The sequence below is a fragment of the Diadema setosum genome, chromosome 3 (assembly GCF_964275005.1).
Source record: "Diadema setosum chromosome 3, eeDiaSeto1, whole genome shotgun sequence".
Lineage (NCBI taxonomy): Eukaryota > Metazoa > Echinodermata > Echinoidea > Diadematoida > Diadematidae > Diadema > Diadema setosum.
Genome location: NC_092687.1, coordinates 47053272 through 47067383, shown reverse-complemented (window position 1 = coordinate 47067383; position 14112 = coordinate 47053272). Strand labels below are relative to the sequence as shown.

Below are 14112 nucleotides of genomic sequence, written 5' to 3'. Positions count from 1 at the left end.
ACATTTAATTGCAGATTAACAGTCAAGACATACAACCACACACATTGATTAATCAAATTCGCAAGAGTCCTGACAGCCTTGCATTCTGGTGCTTTCTTTTTCTTTTCTTTTTTTGTTTCGACTACTTTTGAGTCCAGACAACCACCAAAACTAAAACAAGACTCCTCAACCAGACCCCAGCCTTGGTCCCTAAGAAAAAGGATCAAACAAAGACACATCTTGTCTTCAATACTTTGTATCAACCATGGGCAAGTCTACTCAAATTATGAAGAACATAATATTTCTGGGGAATCCCCAAATGTCATTAGGGCATGCAAAAAAAGCATCAACCTCTAAATTGTGTATTTCATATTTGCGTCACATACAACCATCTGCCACTCCTTCATTGGCTTCCCTGTTCTTAATACTGTTGAATCCTATGTGGAAAGCAAGGGAACAAATAAAAATCTGGAAACATGAGGAAATGATCTTCTTATCATCTATTGAAGGGTTTGTTTGCAAAAACCGATAAGTCCATTTTTGAAGATTTTGAAGTACGATCTTTGTCATAAAGTACAAAATAATACCTTTTAAATGATATATTGGTCACTACAAATAAAGGTATATTTTTGAAGTTATGGTCAAAAGAAGCAAAAATTTTCTTATTATTCTCTTTATTTTTCTTGACCTTTAATCGCAAATATCTCCATTTGGCAAATATGGACTTATCGGTTTTTGCAAACAAACTCTTCATATATTGATAGCAGTGTACACTGACCAGCCATGCACATTTTAGTGTAATACAAGGCCCTTTGTCACAATGTCATTACATCTTCTTTAAACATACCTTGTGCTATACAGTTGTGGCCACCTACACTAAATGAACCCAAACCATCTCTGTCAGTTTCTGCGTCAAATTTCAAATTGAGTGAGAATATCAGAACTTAAATTGAAATACATATTTTGCACTCTTTTGCTTCTGAAAGATGGCATTATGTAGCATTTTGTGAATGTTGTCCAGAATGTTTTTGTCAAGCAAAATCTGTCAGTATTTCCGCTACTTACACAATGCCTTTAACAAGCTTTTATTACAAACAAGAAAATTCTCGCCGTCCTGACTATCGTACCATAATGGGGTTTGCCTGTACATGTACACAGGAAGAATGCACATGATGTCCATTGCAATCATGTGATGCAAACAAATAAATTGACACCTTGTCTACAGTGGCCACCTATTTAGAAAGGCCATCACCTCTTCACTTCCCTGGAGAGGAGGCTAAGTGCAGATTAGACTGTATGACAGTTTCAACACTCTTTGCCTGCAAAACCAAATCCTTTGAAATCAAATCACAAAGTAGAAACTACTATGCTGCATTAGGATACTGTATAAGCTGTTATTTTCGCGAGGCTTTAATTTTCGCAAAATTCGCGAATTACAATTGGATCGCGAATTTAACAACACGCATAAATGTCTCCATGTGCTCTGTTTATAGTACATTAACGTAAGCGTCGGTGTCTATTCGCGAAAACAACATCTCGCGAAAACAACATCTCGCGAAAATGTCTATGGAATCATCACTCGCGAAAATATCTGTACGCGAAAATAACAGCGTATACAGTAATTATTACTTGATACCACCACAATTTGTGACCGAGTCTTTTAATTTTTGTTTTTCTTCAATATCTATTGCCTTCTGTAAGAGACCAGCACTTACATTGCCACTGCTTATCACAGGCGATTTTCATAATTTCACATCATGTAGTACATAAATCAACAGCTCCATGTATAGATTTGTGGATTTTTTGGGAGTTCTTGAGCAGAGAAACAATACTTTGAAAAACCTCAAACTAATTACACTGAACAAGGATGATGACAGGAGGTTCACATATTCCAGAAATGTAGCAGTGTAATTTCATTACACCTGTGTATAATCTATGCATGCCTTCTTCTTTTGTTCTGCTTCCTTGAGCCCCAATCCATACATTCTACTGGGGAACCTGCCATGTCATCATCCGTGTCCATTGCAATTTGTTATAAATTTCGAAAATATTCTTATTTTTCATCCCCATTATCATATATTCTGAAACTCTGTCCTCAGTATAACTAATTTATAGTGGTTCAAATGTAAAAATCTGAAAATCATCCGGAGGTCTCCTTTAACACATACAAATCCGGGAGATTCTGCCGGGAAACCAGGGAGAATCTTGTCCCCTCACATTCATCTCAGCAGTCAAAATAATTTTCCAAATCAGGCAGACTTTAATGTTTTCTTTGGTCAGGTTATGAAAAGATATTCAACTTTTCAGGAAGCCTGTGACATCACTCATTGACTCTCCAGTACCTCTACTCAGTGATCCTGATATCACTATCATCAATCAAATGATTCTTTGTTGGCCCAACACCACCTCCTACCCACATATCTGAAGTACTCTCAGGGAACTGTACTACTCATCACAAATCACCATTGACAAGTCAGACTAATTAGCACCTGACATGACTAAAGCATCGATCTAGACTTTACAAAGTTCAGCGAACCACATTTTGTGGATTAGTGCAATGTCTTTTTCACTGAAACAATTCTGACTTCTTTTTGTTACTGCTTTGTAACGTACAGTAAAAAAAAAAAAAAAAAAAAAAAAAAAAAAAAGTTATTTCAGCGAACTGTTATTCTTATCACAATTGCTTGCTTTGGTTCACAAAGTTTCAAAGACCTGAATTAAATACTCAATTTCAAATTAACAACACAATAAAGATGATGAAAGTTAAAAATTTTCTCTAAGTTGATAGATCAAATTTTTGCATATTTCATGCAGAATGAATGCATTTTGACCAATTCCATTTTATCTTTCTGTAAGATATGCAACAAAATTCAGAGCTACTGAGTTGATGACAAGGTGATCATTTCTCAAAGAAACCTCTCCAAGGGTAGGAAAGGTTAAACACTGACAACCTGTTACAGCTCTGACTACATGATGGACAAGGAGTTTAACCCTTTGAGGTTCAGCTGATTTGCTGTAACACACGTTCCTCACAGACACCAGCCAAAGTATACTGGGACTAGCCTTCAAGGGGTCAACATCTTTGGGACCTACAAGGTTACGTGAAATTTCAAATTCTGTTCCTTGAAGACAGCAGCTAAGGAAATCCGTCAATAACCTGTCAAGGAGCATACGCCATATACTATCATGAACAGCGAGAGTCTAACATTTAGCGAATTGGGACTTCACATCATTTTGCGAGAGGTCAATTTTACGATCATGAAGTAAACTAACGAACGGAGAAATGTATGTGCTGATGTCGCGTTCATGTCAGGATCAAAGTTAATGTTTTTTGCGTACTGTCAAATTAGGGAACCACACCCCACTCAGGAAATTCACGAAAAATTAAATCCCTACTATATGGCATACACATACAGTATACAAGGCTGATAAAAGCTGGGTAAAGAGAGATATCCACATCCCTTTATACTTGTTTGCGTTCTCCTACAGGCAGCTTTGGCGGAATAGGGATAGCCCCTACTTTCCAGCAATGGTTTCTGAGTAAATTCATCCAGGAATACCATTCAAACAAAACAAATGAACAGACAAACAAAAAATGAACCCATCTGCAGCATTTCAATTGAGACTACTTGCACACACGAAGACACCGATCAAAACACACAATACTGGCAGAAGAAAACGAGCCAAAAAATTACAAAAGCAAAGTACAGTGGATCTCTGTTGCTAAACAGTGATAGTCAAGTCAATAGTTTGAACAGACGTCAATAGCTATTTTGGATTCTCTCTGTATCAACAGGACTTTAAAAAAAAAAATCAACTTGAGAGCAGCACTGAATTGGAACCATCATGAAAGGTAGTATGTGACAAAATTTGTACTTGCATCTCATGATCACGTTACAAGACTTGCATGTTGTTTTAAAACAAGTAAGCTTTAAACGAAACATCACATTGATGCTGAATCCCTGTAATTATACAGACATGAATGTTTATCATAATGAAATTTAGAGAAAAAAAAAACCTCACACATCTTGTCTCAACTGATGATAATACACATCAACACATGTGTGGACATATTCACTGTTACTAGGATTATAGCTTGCTTGTCTAAACAATTGTGTCTGCTGCATCAAATTAGCCATAGATAATGAAAATTAGACGGTGTTTCATAAACACCTGTCCACATTTCGTTTTAGTTAAAGGGAAGGAGGGTAAAATTGAGTAAGTGTGGCAACTGTCTCAGATGCAACATGTGAAGAGAAATAACTTAAAGTACAATTGTAAGCCCTGATAGATGTAAAGTACATTAATATCACTTTAAATTGCAACTGTAGTATTATATAGTCTTTCTATCTACTGTGAAAGCAGAAACACTTGCACATTGGAACCGACGGCCTTTTTCGCAGTATGAAACTTCTGCAAATTGCCATCTTTAGTGGTGGACAGCATTGTACAAGCATTTGATGCATTGTGAAGATAAAAACTTTCATTAACGTGCATTTTACATTTGCGAATCTCGGCTCCTTGCAAAATTCACAAAAGTATCAGGTTTTACAGTATGTCATGATGACAAGACTCGATCATGACATAGGTAGAGGAGCATCTTACACAAACAATCTTAAATTTGATGCGCTGCAAACACAGTAATAAATAATCTTCTCTACAAAAATATCTGGTAACACCAGGTTGTGGCCTTGAAGGTACTTTGGAAATAAAGTGAGGAATAAAACTCAGACAAATGTTGAGTATTTGTCACCTCCCTGAACACCCGTCCAACCAGCTCCACAGACAAGCATGGAGTCTCTTGTCTACAGCTCAACGATGCTCCAAAGCTGCATCATTCCTTGAGTGGCAAGCTTCAATCTTTGTTAGAATAAAAAGACGCCTTCCACCTTGCTTAAGTAATCAGAGCATCTCAAAGTGATGGCACCTCCCAGGATTGTGCAATCATCAATGAGTGGTTTCCAGTGGTCTGCAGAGTAAAAATCTACCAAATCCTGCCGAAGAAAGTTCTCCTACAAACATACTTCAGAGTTAAGAAGCATGGACAGAAACACAAGGAGAGTGACAGACAAAAATCTCCACATGACAAAGATGTACCTCACACACAGTATTGCAGAGAACTTGTCTCTTTCACCTGCCCTATTAAGAGGGCTATAGGTCGTTCCCCATGGCACTGAACTCACTCTCCAGCCCGGCCACTGCGCTGCTCTCCTCCAGAAAACTCGCGTTGGCATAGTCATCGACATTGAAGACTGCGGAGTCGTCCCCGCTGTCAAACACATCGTCCAGGCTCTGACCAAAGCTGATGTCGGCGAAGCTGGCGTGTCGGGAGGCGTCCGACCCGTTTCTAGGGTTCTGGAGAAAGAGGATGCTGTTGACGGCCGAGTCCATCTGTTCCTGCAAGGCATCTTTCTCCTCTTCAGGAGAGTCGATGTGGATGGTTGCCGGGTGTGATCCACTGGGCGGGGCACCCTGGGAACCATCAGTATCCCTCGTGCTGGCATCCAGGGAATCTTGGCAGGGCGACAATTCTGGTCGTTTGATCGACCAGACACCCGTGGCTTTAGTCCTGTGGTCAAGAGAGGGAGAGGTTCTCTCGCTGTCCAGCGAGTCAGAGCTGAGGAGTGCCTCCAGCTGACTCTTACGCCGCTTTGGCTGTGATGGGGAGGAGAGAATGGAGTCATCACTCTCGCTGGCACCAGTCTTGTCCCGAGACATCACGTTGGACTCTACAAGCAAGCTCTTCGTTAGACGGAGGCGGATACCACCTCCAGAGTGAAACGCTGTTCCCTTGGCAACGGACGACCCATCCTCCTCATCGCTGCTTCCATATTTTGATACGATGGATGACTCGTAGCGACTCTCCACACTTGGCGCGGACGTGGAATCAGACTCACTGCTCCTCAGACGCTGCCTTAGACTGGACCTCTTCTGGACCATCACTGACTTCCTTGGAGGGGGAGAAGTTGAGCTTTCCGACCATTCCTCAGTGTCTGCAGACCGCCGTAATCTATCGTGGTTTGTCTTGTGACGTGACTCTACTTTCACTGCACTGCGGTCCGAGGGCTCCACAAACTTGTGCTCTGCTGGCTTTTCGACAGAAGATGACTGGATAGAGGGAGAGACAGAGAGAGAAAGTGAGACTAAATGAAATCATTTGTGTCACTTTGCATGCGCCTGGCCAAGTAGGTGTTCTTTCGAGTCTTGTCAAACCCAATGTCATGAATACAGCACTGGAAAAACACTTCTCAATTCATTTCAAATAATTCTCTACTTATTTCTCCAGAATGACTGAAACTTTCATGATGTATTTCAGACATTTGCTTCTATAGACTCTGTGCGATGTTCACCAGCTTGTCAATCAAATATAAGGAAAATATGTTGACAGATACACCGTGCGGTAAATGGCATAGTAGCTGGAGACATTTAGGTGAGATAGGAGGTAAATTTTCAATGACTTATTTAGTGTTGTCACTTTATAATGCAGTTTTTAATAATTACAACAAGTAAAAAATCAGATTCACTAGTCATTAACTATACATCTTCATACACTTTATCTGTTTACATGTAAACAAATTTTGATGAAACAAAAGGTATTTGCCGGTTCAAAAGACTTTATTACAAGTCTCCTGCTACTCGGGGAAAAAAGAAAGAAAGGGGAATGGATCGTTGCTCACCTGTGGGTGGTCAGTCTCTTTATCCTGAGTTGCTTCAATCTTTGGCATTAGTGACTCCACCAAACCTGGAATGGTCAACAGATTGGGAGAAGGGAGGAAAAGGACAGACAGACAGACAGGCAGACAGACAGACAGAGACACAGACAGACAGACATACAGAATGAAACAAAGGAGGGGAAAAAGGAAAGGAGGAATTATGGTACATGGAATTGATGCAAGATAGGAAGAATGAACAGGAGAGAGAGAGAGAGAGAAAGAGAAAGAGAGATTGAATGAACAAATAAAATGGAAACCCTGTTTATGGTAAGGTTAGGTACTGATAAGTCAAACAGGCCAGGTACAAACTCTTCATGTCCTTGATACATCATAGGCTGAGATCATATACATTATTCCAGATGTTCCAGTGTGGTCCACTACATAGAATAATCTTAGCCTAAGGGCACCATTTCCTGAAAGTTGTCAGGCCTGACAATCACCATTCCGTGACCAGAGATTCTTAGCCCATGGATCAAAACCAAGGATTTTACTGAAATTGTCAGAGACCGACAACTTGTCAGGGCTGACAACTTTCAAGAACAATGCCCTGACTTCGGTTAAGCCCCAAAGGATTACCCAATTCTAAAACTGATAGCTACTGCAGCACAAACAAACATGCTTTATCTGATCAATGGACTTCCATTGATTTGAAATCTGCATAAAAGTCTCCTGCAAGTAAAAAAACATATTTCATTTCACATGCATATAGTAGAAAACTATATAGTAGAAAACATACTAGCAAAGAGCTGTGTAGCAGGGATAACATAGCCATGGTAACAGTTGCACACTTTAAATATTCCAGGTTGTTATAATTATTGTAATGTCTTGTGTATTAACCTGTTGAGGACGAACAGATTCAGTTTGAACACGTTTCCCATAGACACCTGACTGAGTATACTTGGGACTAGTCTTCAACGGGTTAAAGACCCGAATGACTGGATCTTCATTCACTGTCCATCGAGGTACATTCTAGAAAAGAATTGCTACTTGATGAATATGTACAATGAATCATCCGTCAAATCAATTCTAGTTAGCCCGTTGAGGTTGAGTCCCGAGTATACTCGAGCAGGTATCTATGGGAAATGTGTGTTGTAGCAAGATCAGTCCTACCTCAACGGGTTAAGATTCTTCGACTGTGCGTGAATCAATAAAGGGATTAGTGATAAAGCTGTATGCCATTTGTTACGGGGATTCTTGAACTGAATATCTTGAGCTGAGCCAGCCATCCCACTCTATGGTCTCACCATGCTTCTGGTGCTTGATTTTGGTACAACACGCATCTCCAAAAGACCCCTGCCTGAGCATACTCGGGACTCAACGGGTTAAGGGTAGAGTCCCTTTGATGTTCACTCACCTCTGTTAGCCTCGGCTAGCTCACGTTCGTACTGTAAGGCCGCTCTCTCATCGGCAAGGAACATTCTCTCCAGCATCACTATCTCAGATGATGGCTCTTTTTTCTGGGGGGGGGGGGGGGGGAGAGAAATCATGAAACCATAAAACCCTGGCAACAGAAATGTGAAGTTATTATTTCAAACATTCCATAGTCCACTTTGCCAAAGGTCAGGGTTCGCACACAAATTTGAAAACAGAATTCTATGACTTTGCTATGACTTTTCCATGACTAAATTGCTGCTTTCCATGACTTCCTTTCTGGCATGGTTTCCCAAATCAGACACGTTATGATGGCCTCCACCTCCCCCCAAAGCCATCCATTCCACCCACTATCTTACTCATGACATGTACATCTTTTATCATTAGTATATGTCCTGGGAGTTATGTAGAATTTGGGATGTCACAAAACTGGGAAAAATGGAAATCATGAACACCAATTGAAATAGCAAAGTATGATCACAGAGTATGAGAGTTGCGAGATACGACAAACTGGAAAGCTGCCATAGCCAAGAGGTAAATGCAATTCCATGACTTTTCACAAATTTTCCAAATTCCCTGACTTTTCCATGACCACAAATTTTTCCAGGATTTTCCATGACTGCGGGAACCCTGAAAGGTGCTCAAACACTGAAACATCTCCAAAAATAACAAGTGAACATCAACCACACATATCTAGAAAGAATATTTGCACTCATTCAGCAAATGTAGCTGCACATTTGCCTAGACTGAAATTCCTTTTAAGGTAGGGGATACCTTTTACAGACCTCCCAAAATGCAGCAAAACATTAAATATGAACTTCAGGGGACTTGTTTAGGCCACTGCTGAGAAATTTGGAAGTCAACAGTTATCTACAATTTGAATAATGCACAAAATTCAACTACTCAGTAGTTCTGTGTGTCAGCCACACTTAAGCCTTTTTGTTGCAGTCTTCTGTATTTTTTTATCTATAAACACAAATCTAAAAGTATAAGAGCTGATGTAATAACATATAGAGTGTGTGGCAAGAATGTATATAGAAATGTTTGTAAGTTTTGATGAACTTTCTTCACAAAATATACATGATGGACACACATGCAGTGCATGGGTCTGCAAAGGTAGCCTAGTAATGTACTGGAATTTACGGTGAGCCCCGAAAAAAATTCAATTCAAAATCTAACGGTCAATAAAAATGTACTAAATGTTACCTTCCACTTTCGATACTTTATGGGAGTTTCTAAAATGATACTCTCTTCAACATACCACTGTATTTATACAACTCTTCATTTAAGGCATGCAAATGGGATTCCCTACCTTTAACCCTAAAAAGACTGGGCTATTTTGGTAGCTCGAAAGACTGGGGGGGGGGCCTAAAGGGCCCCCCCTTAAGATCTCGGCCGTGGATTGCGCGATCACCGCGGAAATTTGCACAATGGTAGTGTGCGATGTAATCTACAAGATCGTATATCTAAATTTTCCAAAATAGTCTTCTTTTATTTTATTTTGATTAATTATGCTAATTTATGCGAGAAATCAGACTCTTTGATCTAAATCAGTAAATAAAGCTCCAAAAGTGCTCATTTTTGGTCTAATTATTCTTTGTGGCATTCTTCGCAAATGTACTTGAAAAAAAATTCGGTATCAAAATTAATTTCTTATTTATTTTATTGTTTTATGAATTTCTTATGTATTTCTTTGTTTTTTCGACCTTTTGTTCTTGCTGTTTTTTTCAACGAAATTTGCGGCAGACACTTTTCGAAGCATAATACTACTAAAACGAATTAATTCTAGCTATTGAGAGTAAAAATAAGCATATTTATATGAACCATGTGAAAAAACTCAATTTGCATTGACTTTGTACACAAAATCACATTTTTGAGCCATTTTCGGTCTCACGTGCATGTACAAAAAGTTATGTAACTTCAGAACCGTACCCCCGGGCGTCACAAATTTGGCGTCAAAATGTGCGGGAAACTCGAAAGAAACTAGAAATGTCGCTACGGCGACTGATGCCTCCGCCATAATGCATGATTCTCCCAATAGGTGTATAGTACAATGTCTTGACAATGTGTGATGACAGTTTCACATAACTGGCAAAATATCGAAATAACAGGTTTGTCAGAAATATTTTGAATGTTCGCTTTCCACGAACTGGGTTTGCTATAATTGTCTATTAAAGAGTGCAGGTACACATAATTGGGGAATTGAAAATTTTTACTTGACTTCTGACCGACCTTATTATAAGTTTATGCATTGAGTATAATTTTCAAGGTATGAAGAAAGTGTAATTACAGTACAAAATATATTTTTTTTTTCATTTAAACCTGACCTTTGACCCTTAACCTTTGACCTTTGACCTTCTGGCTGGAAATTTCCAAGAGAATCTCCATCAAGTAATACATGTACATACATGTATATTAAACACTTTTAAAACTAATAATGCAATCATTGCATATACTAGTATACATGTATGAGGGAAATACAGTAGTAACAGTTTGAGGAGTTGACCTTGACCTTTGAACCCCTGACTATTGACCCATGACCCCTAAATTCCCTAGATAATCCCTGCCAGTCAGTACATGCATATGTACCATGCTCCATGAAGATACATTGAACCATTTGCGAGAAAAGTGATATTGCAACATTTTCACCTAACCTTTGACCTTTTGACCTTTGACCTTATGACATGAAACTCTCTCTGGAGAATCCTTACGCAGTAGTACATGTCTACACTAAGTTTCAAGAAAATAACTGCGGGCATTGCATAGATATGGGGGAAATAGCAACATTTTTAGCATTTGACCTTGACCTTTTGACCTTTGACCTCTCGTCAATGTCACTAGAATCTACTCAACTAATTGTCCCATCATACATCATCCTTGGACCAAGTTTGGTGAAAGCTGCTTCATCCAGTTTTGAGTTATCACATAAACAGATAAATTTTAGGATTTGACCTTGATCTTTGACCTTTGACCTCTGTCCGATTTCACTGAAAAACTAATCAAGTAATTGTCCCATCATACATCATCCTCCAACAAAGTTTGGTGAAATTTACTCCATACAGTCTTGAGTTATCGCGTAAACGGATACAATTTCATGATTTGACCTTGACCTTTGACCTTTGACCTTTAGCCGATTTCACCCAAAATCTTATCAAATCGTTGCCCCATCATACTACATACTTGGACCAAGTTTGGTAAAATTCCAGTAAATATTACTCAAGTTATCGCGTAAACGAAAGCGGACGGACGTACGACGTACGGACGTACGTACGGACGTACGTACGGACGGACGGACAACCCGAAAACATAATGCCTCCGGCACCACTTCGTGGCGGAGGCATAAAAAGTCATAGAGCATCGCGGCGAGAGCATTGCGTGTTGCAGAGTAATCGCGCGAAATGTCGAGGGGGGGGCCTTTTAGGCCCCCCCCCCAGTCTTTTTAGGGTTAATGGGATTTACAGTCATTTATGAGATGTTCTGCACATTTGCTTAGTTTCCATTGAACTTTCAACTCATTCGATATATTTTGCTGTTATTAATGCTGTGAGGCTGCCTCTCCACCTAATCAAATATGTATGCTGCTTGAACACTTTGAACCCGATGTGACATAAATACACTTTATCGAAAATTGGTATTTTCAGCTACTAAGAGCAAAGAGCCAGGGCCTTATTCCTGTAGACTCTTATACCATTGTTACTCTTGATGAAAACCCAACATTGCTTAGTGAATTCTGCTGTATCTAGATAAAATACTAATGGGCAGAGATTATAAAGGCAAGCATGCTTTCTTCACAGATGAAAGTGATGCGGTAACCATGACAACATACCATACTCTCTTTGTGGAGGAGGAGCTGAAACTTATTCAGCATCTTTTGCTTCTTCTCCATGAGGTTATCGCTGATTTCATGGAAGGAACTCTCCGCTGTAAGAGAAAAAGAGAGAGGGAAAAAATGAGGAGAAAAAGGAGACCAGTATTATAGAAAATGAAAACAAACTTTGTTTGATAATGAGCAGAAGTGACATTTTGGGAATATGTACATAATGAAGTTTACGTCCCGTTAGGCTTCTGTAACATATGGCATCAAATAAAGACTGTCCTTCTTGACCGCAGTGATTCCCACCCAGTGTTTACGTCCTTGGACAAGATGTTTTCACCCACCACGTCCCTCTCGACCCAGGTGTACAAATAGGTACTTGGCAACACTAGGGTAACAAGGAAAAGTAGAAATTACGCGGTGCGTAACATATGTCCCCGCCGGAAGTAGCATTTTGTAACAAAATGTGCAATATAGGTCAAAAAATCAAGGTCAAAGGTCAAAGAAGTCAAAGGTCAAAATTCTGTGTAGAAGTTTTGAAGCCCTCACCTAGTGCCATCACATAAAGCAAACGGAATCGAAATCGGGTTAGAAATGGCGAAGGAGTAGCATTTTGTAGCCAATGTACAATATAGGTCAAAAATCAAGGTCAAAGGTCAAAGAAGACAAAGGTCAAAATTCTGTGTAGAAGTTTTGAAGCCCTCACCTAGTGCTATCACATAAAGCAAACGGAATCGAAATCGGGTTAGAAATGGCGAAGGAGTAGCATTCTGTAGCAAAATGCACAATATAGGTCAAAAATCAAGGTCAAAGGTCATAGAAGTCAAAGGTCAAAATTCTGTGTAGAAGTTTTGAAGCCCTCAACTAGTGCCATCACATAAAGCAAATGGAATTGAAATCGGGTTAAAAATTGCGAAGGAGTAGCATTTCGTAGCAAAATGTACAATATAGGTCAAAAATCAAGGTCAAAGGTCAAAGAAGTCAAAGGTCAAAATTCTGTGTAGAAGTTTTGAAGCCCTCACCTAGAGCCATCACATAAAGCAAACGGAATCGAAATCGGGTTAGAAATGGCGAAGGAGTAGCATTTTGTAGCAAAATGTACAATATAGGTCAAAAAATCAAGGTCAAAGGTCAAAGAAGTCAAAGGTCAAAATTCTGTGTAGAAGTTTTAAAGCCCTCACCTAGTGCCATCACATAAAGCAAACGGAATCGAAATCGGGTTAGAAATGGCGAAGGAGTAGCATTTTGTAGCAAAATGTACAATATAGGTCAAAGGTCAAGGTCAAAGGTCACGACTGAAATTCTGTGTAGAAGTTTCAAAGCTCCCATGTAGTGCTATCATATAAAGCAAACAGAATCAAAATTGGCTCATAAATGACAGAGAAGTAGCAAATTGAAGATTTTGATCACACACGGACGCACACACGGACACACGGACGGACGGACGGACGGACACACGGACACACACACGTACGGAGCCCGTTTCATAGTCCCCTGCTCGAACTCGTTCGGCGGGGACAATAATACAGTCAAATCTGTCTGTAGCGACCACCGTCTATAGCGCCCCCCTGCTGTGTGCAACCACGTAACACAATTCCCCCAAAGAGAAATACCATGTCAACAACCCTGTCTACAGGTCTGCCAACATTCCCACATCCAAACCAGGGAGACTTGGCAGCTCTCCTGTCTATAGCTGCCTCTATAGCTGCCACTTTTTTTCATCTCCCTTGGGTGGCCTCTATAGACAGGTTTGACTATAATGGCAGGGCCTGCTGGTAGAGCAGTGGCAACACTTCAGAGGCTACCCTGGATAAAGAAGACCTTATTATCGTCATTGTACCTATTATTATTACCTCCGCCAAGGGAGCAGGTTATGTTTTCGTTATCGTTGGTTTGTTCGTTCGTTTGTTTGTTTGTCCGCGTGCAAAATAACTCAAAAAGTAGCTAACAGATTGGGATGAAACTTGCAGGAAAGGTTGAGAATGACACAAGTAACAAACGATTAACTTTTGGGAGTGATCCGAGAATTTTGGGAGAATTTATGAAGGATTTTTTATATTCTGGCAGGTAGGATCAATGAACTTGGGAGTTCAGGCTGCGCGTATTTGAGGTTTGCATGCACGCACTAATGTGCGTGCTCTAGTTTCTGCTAGGGCGAGGCGCGCCGTGCAGTTGAGGGTTTATGACGTAACAAATGCTTCTATATTGGGAAATTGGGCAACTTTCAGCACATGT

General features: G+C 39.9%; 1 protein-coding gene across 1 annotated transcript in view; it reads right to left on the bottom strand.

The window, feature by feature from the left end:
- Positions 1-2680: 2680 nt before the first annotated feature.
- Positions 2681-14112, bottom strand: part of LOC140246936 (uncharacterized) — a 37112-nt gene continuing 25680 nt past the window's right edge. Inside the window, exons 12-15 of the mRNA XM_072326254.1 lie at positions 11890-11984; positions 8047-8149; positions 6657-6721; positions 2681-6087 (exon numbers count right to left, since the gene is read on the bottom strand). Of these exons, the coding sequence (XP_072182355.1) occupies positions 5131-6087; positions 6657-6721; positions 8047-8149; positions 11890-11984 (1220 nt within the window). The 3' untranslated portion in view covers positions 2681-5130. The remainder of the gene's footprint in view (positions 6088-6656; positions 6722-8046; positions 8150-11889; positions 11985-14112) is intronic.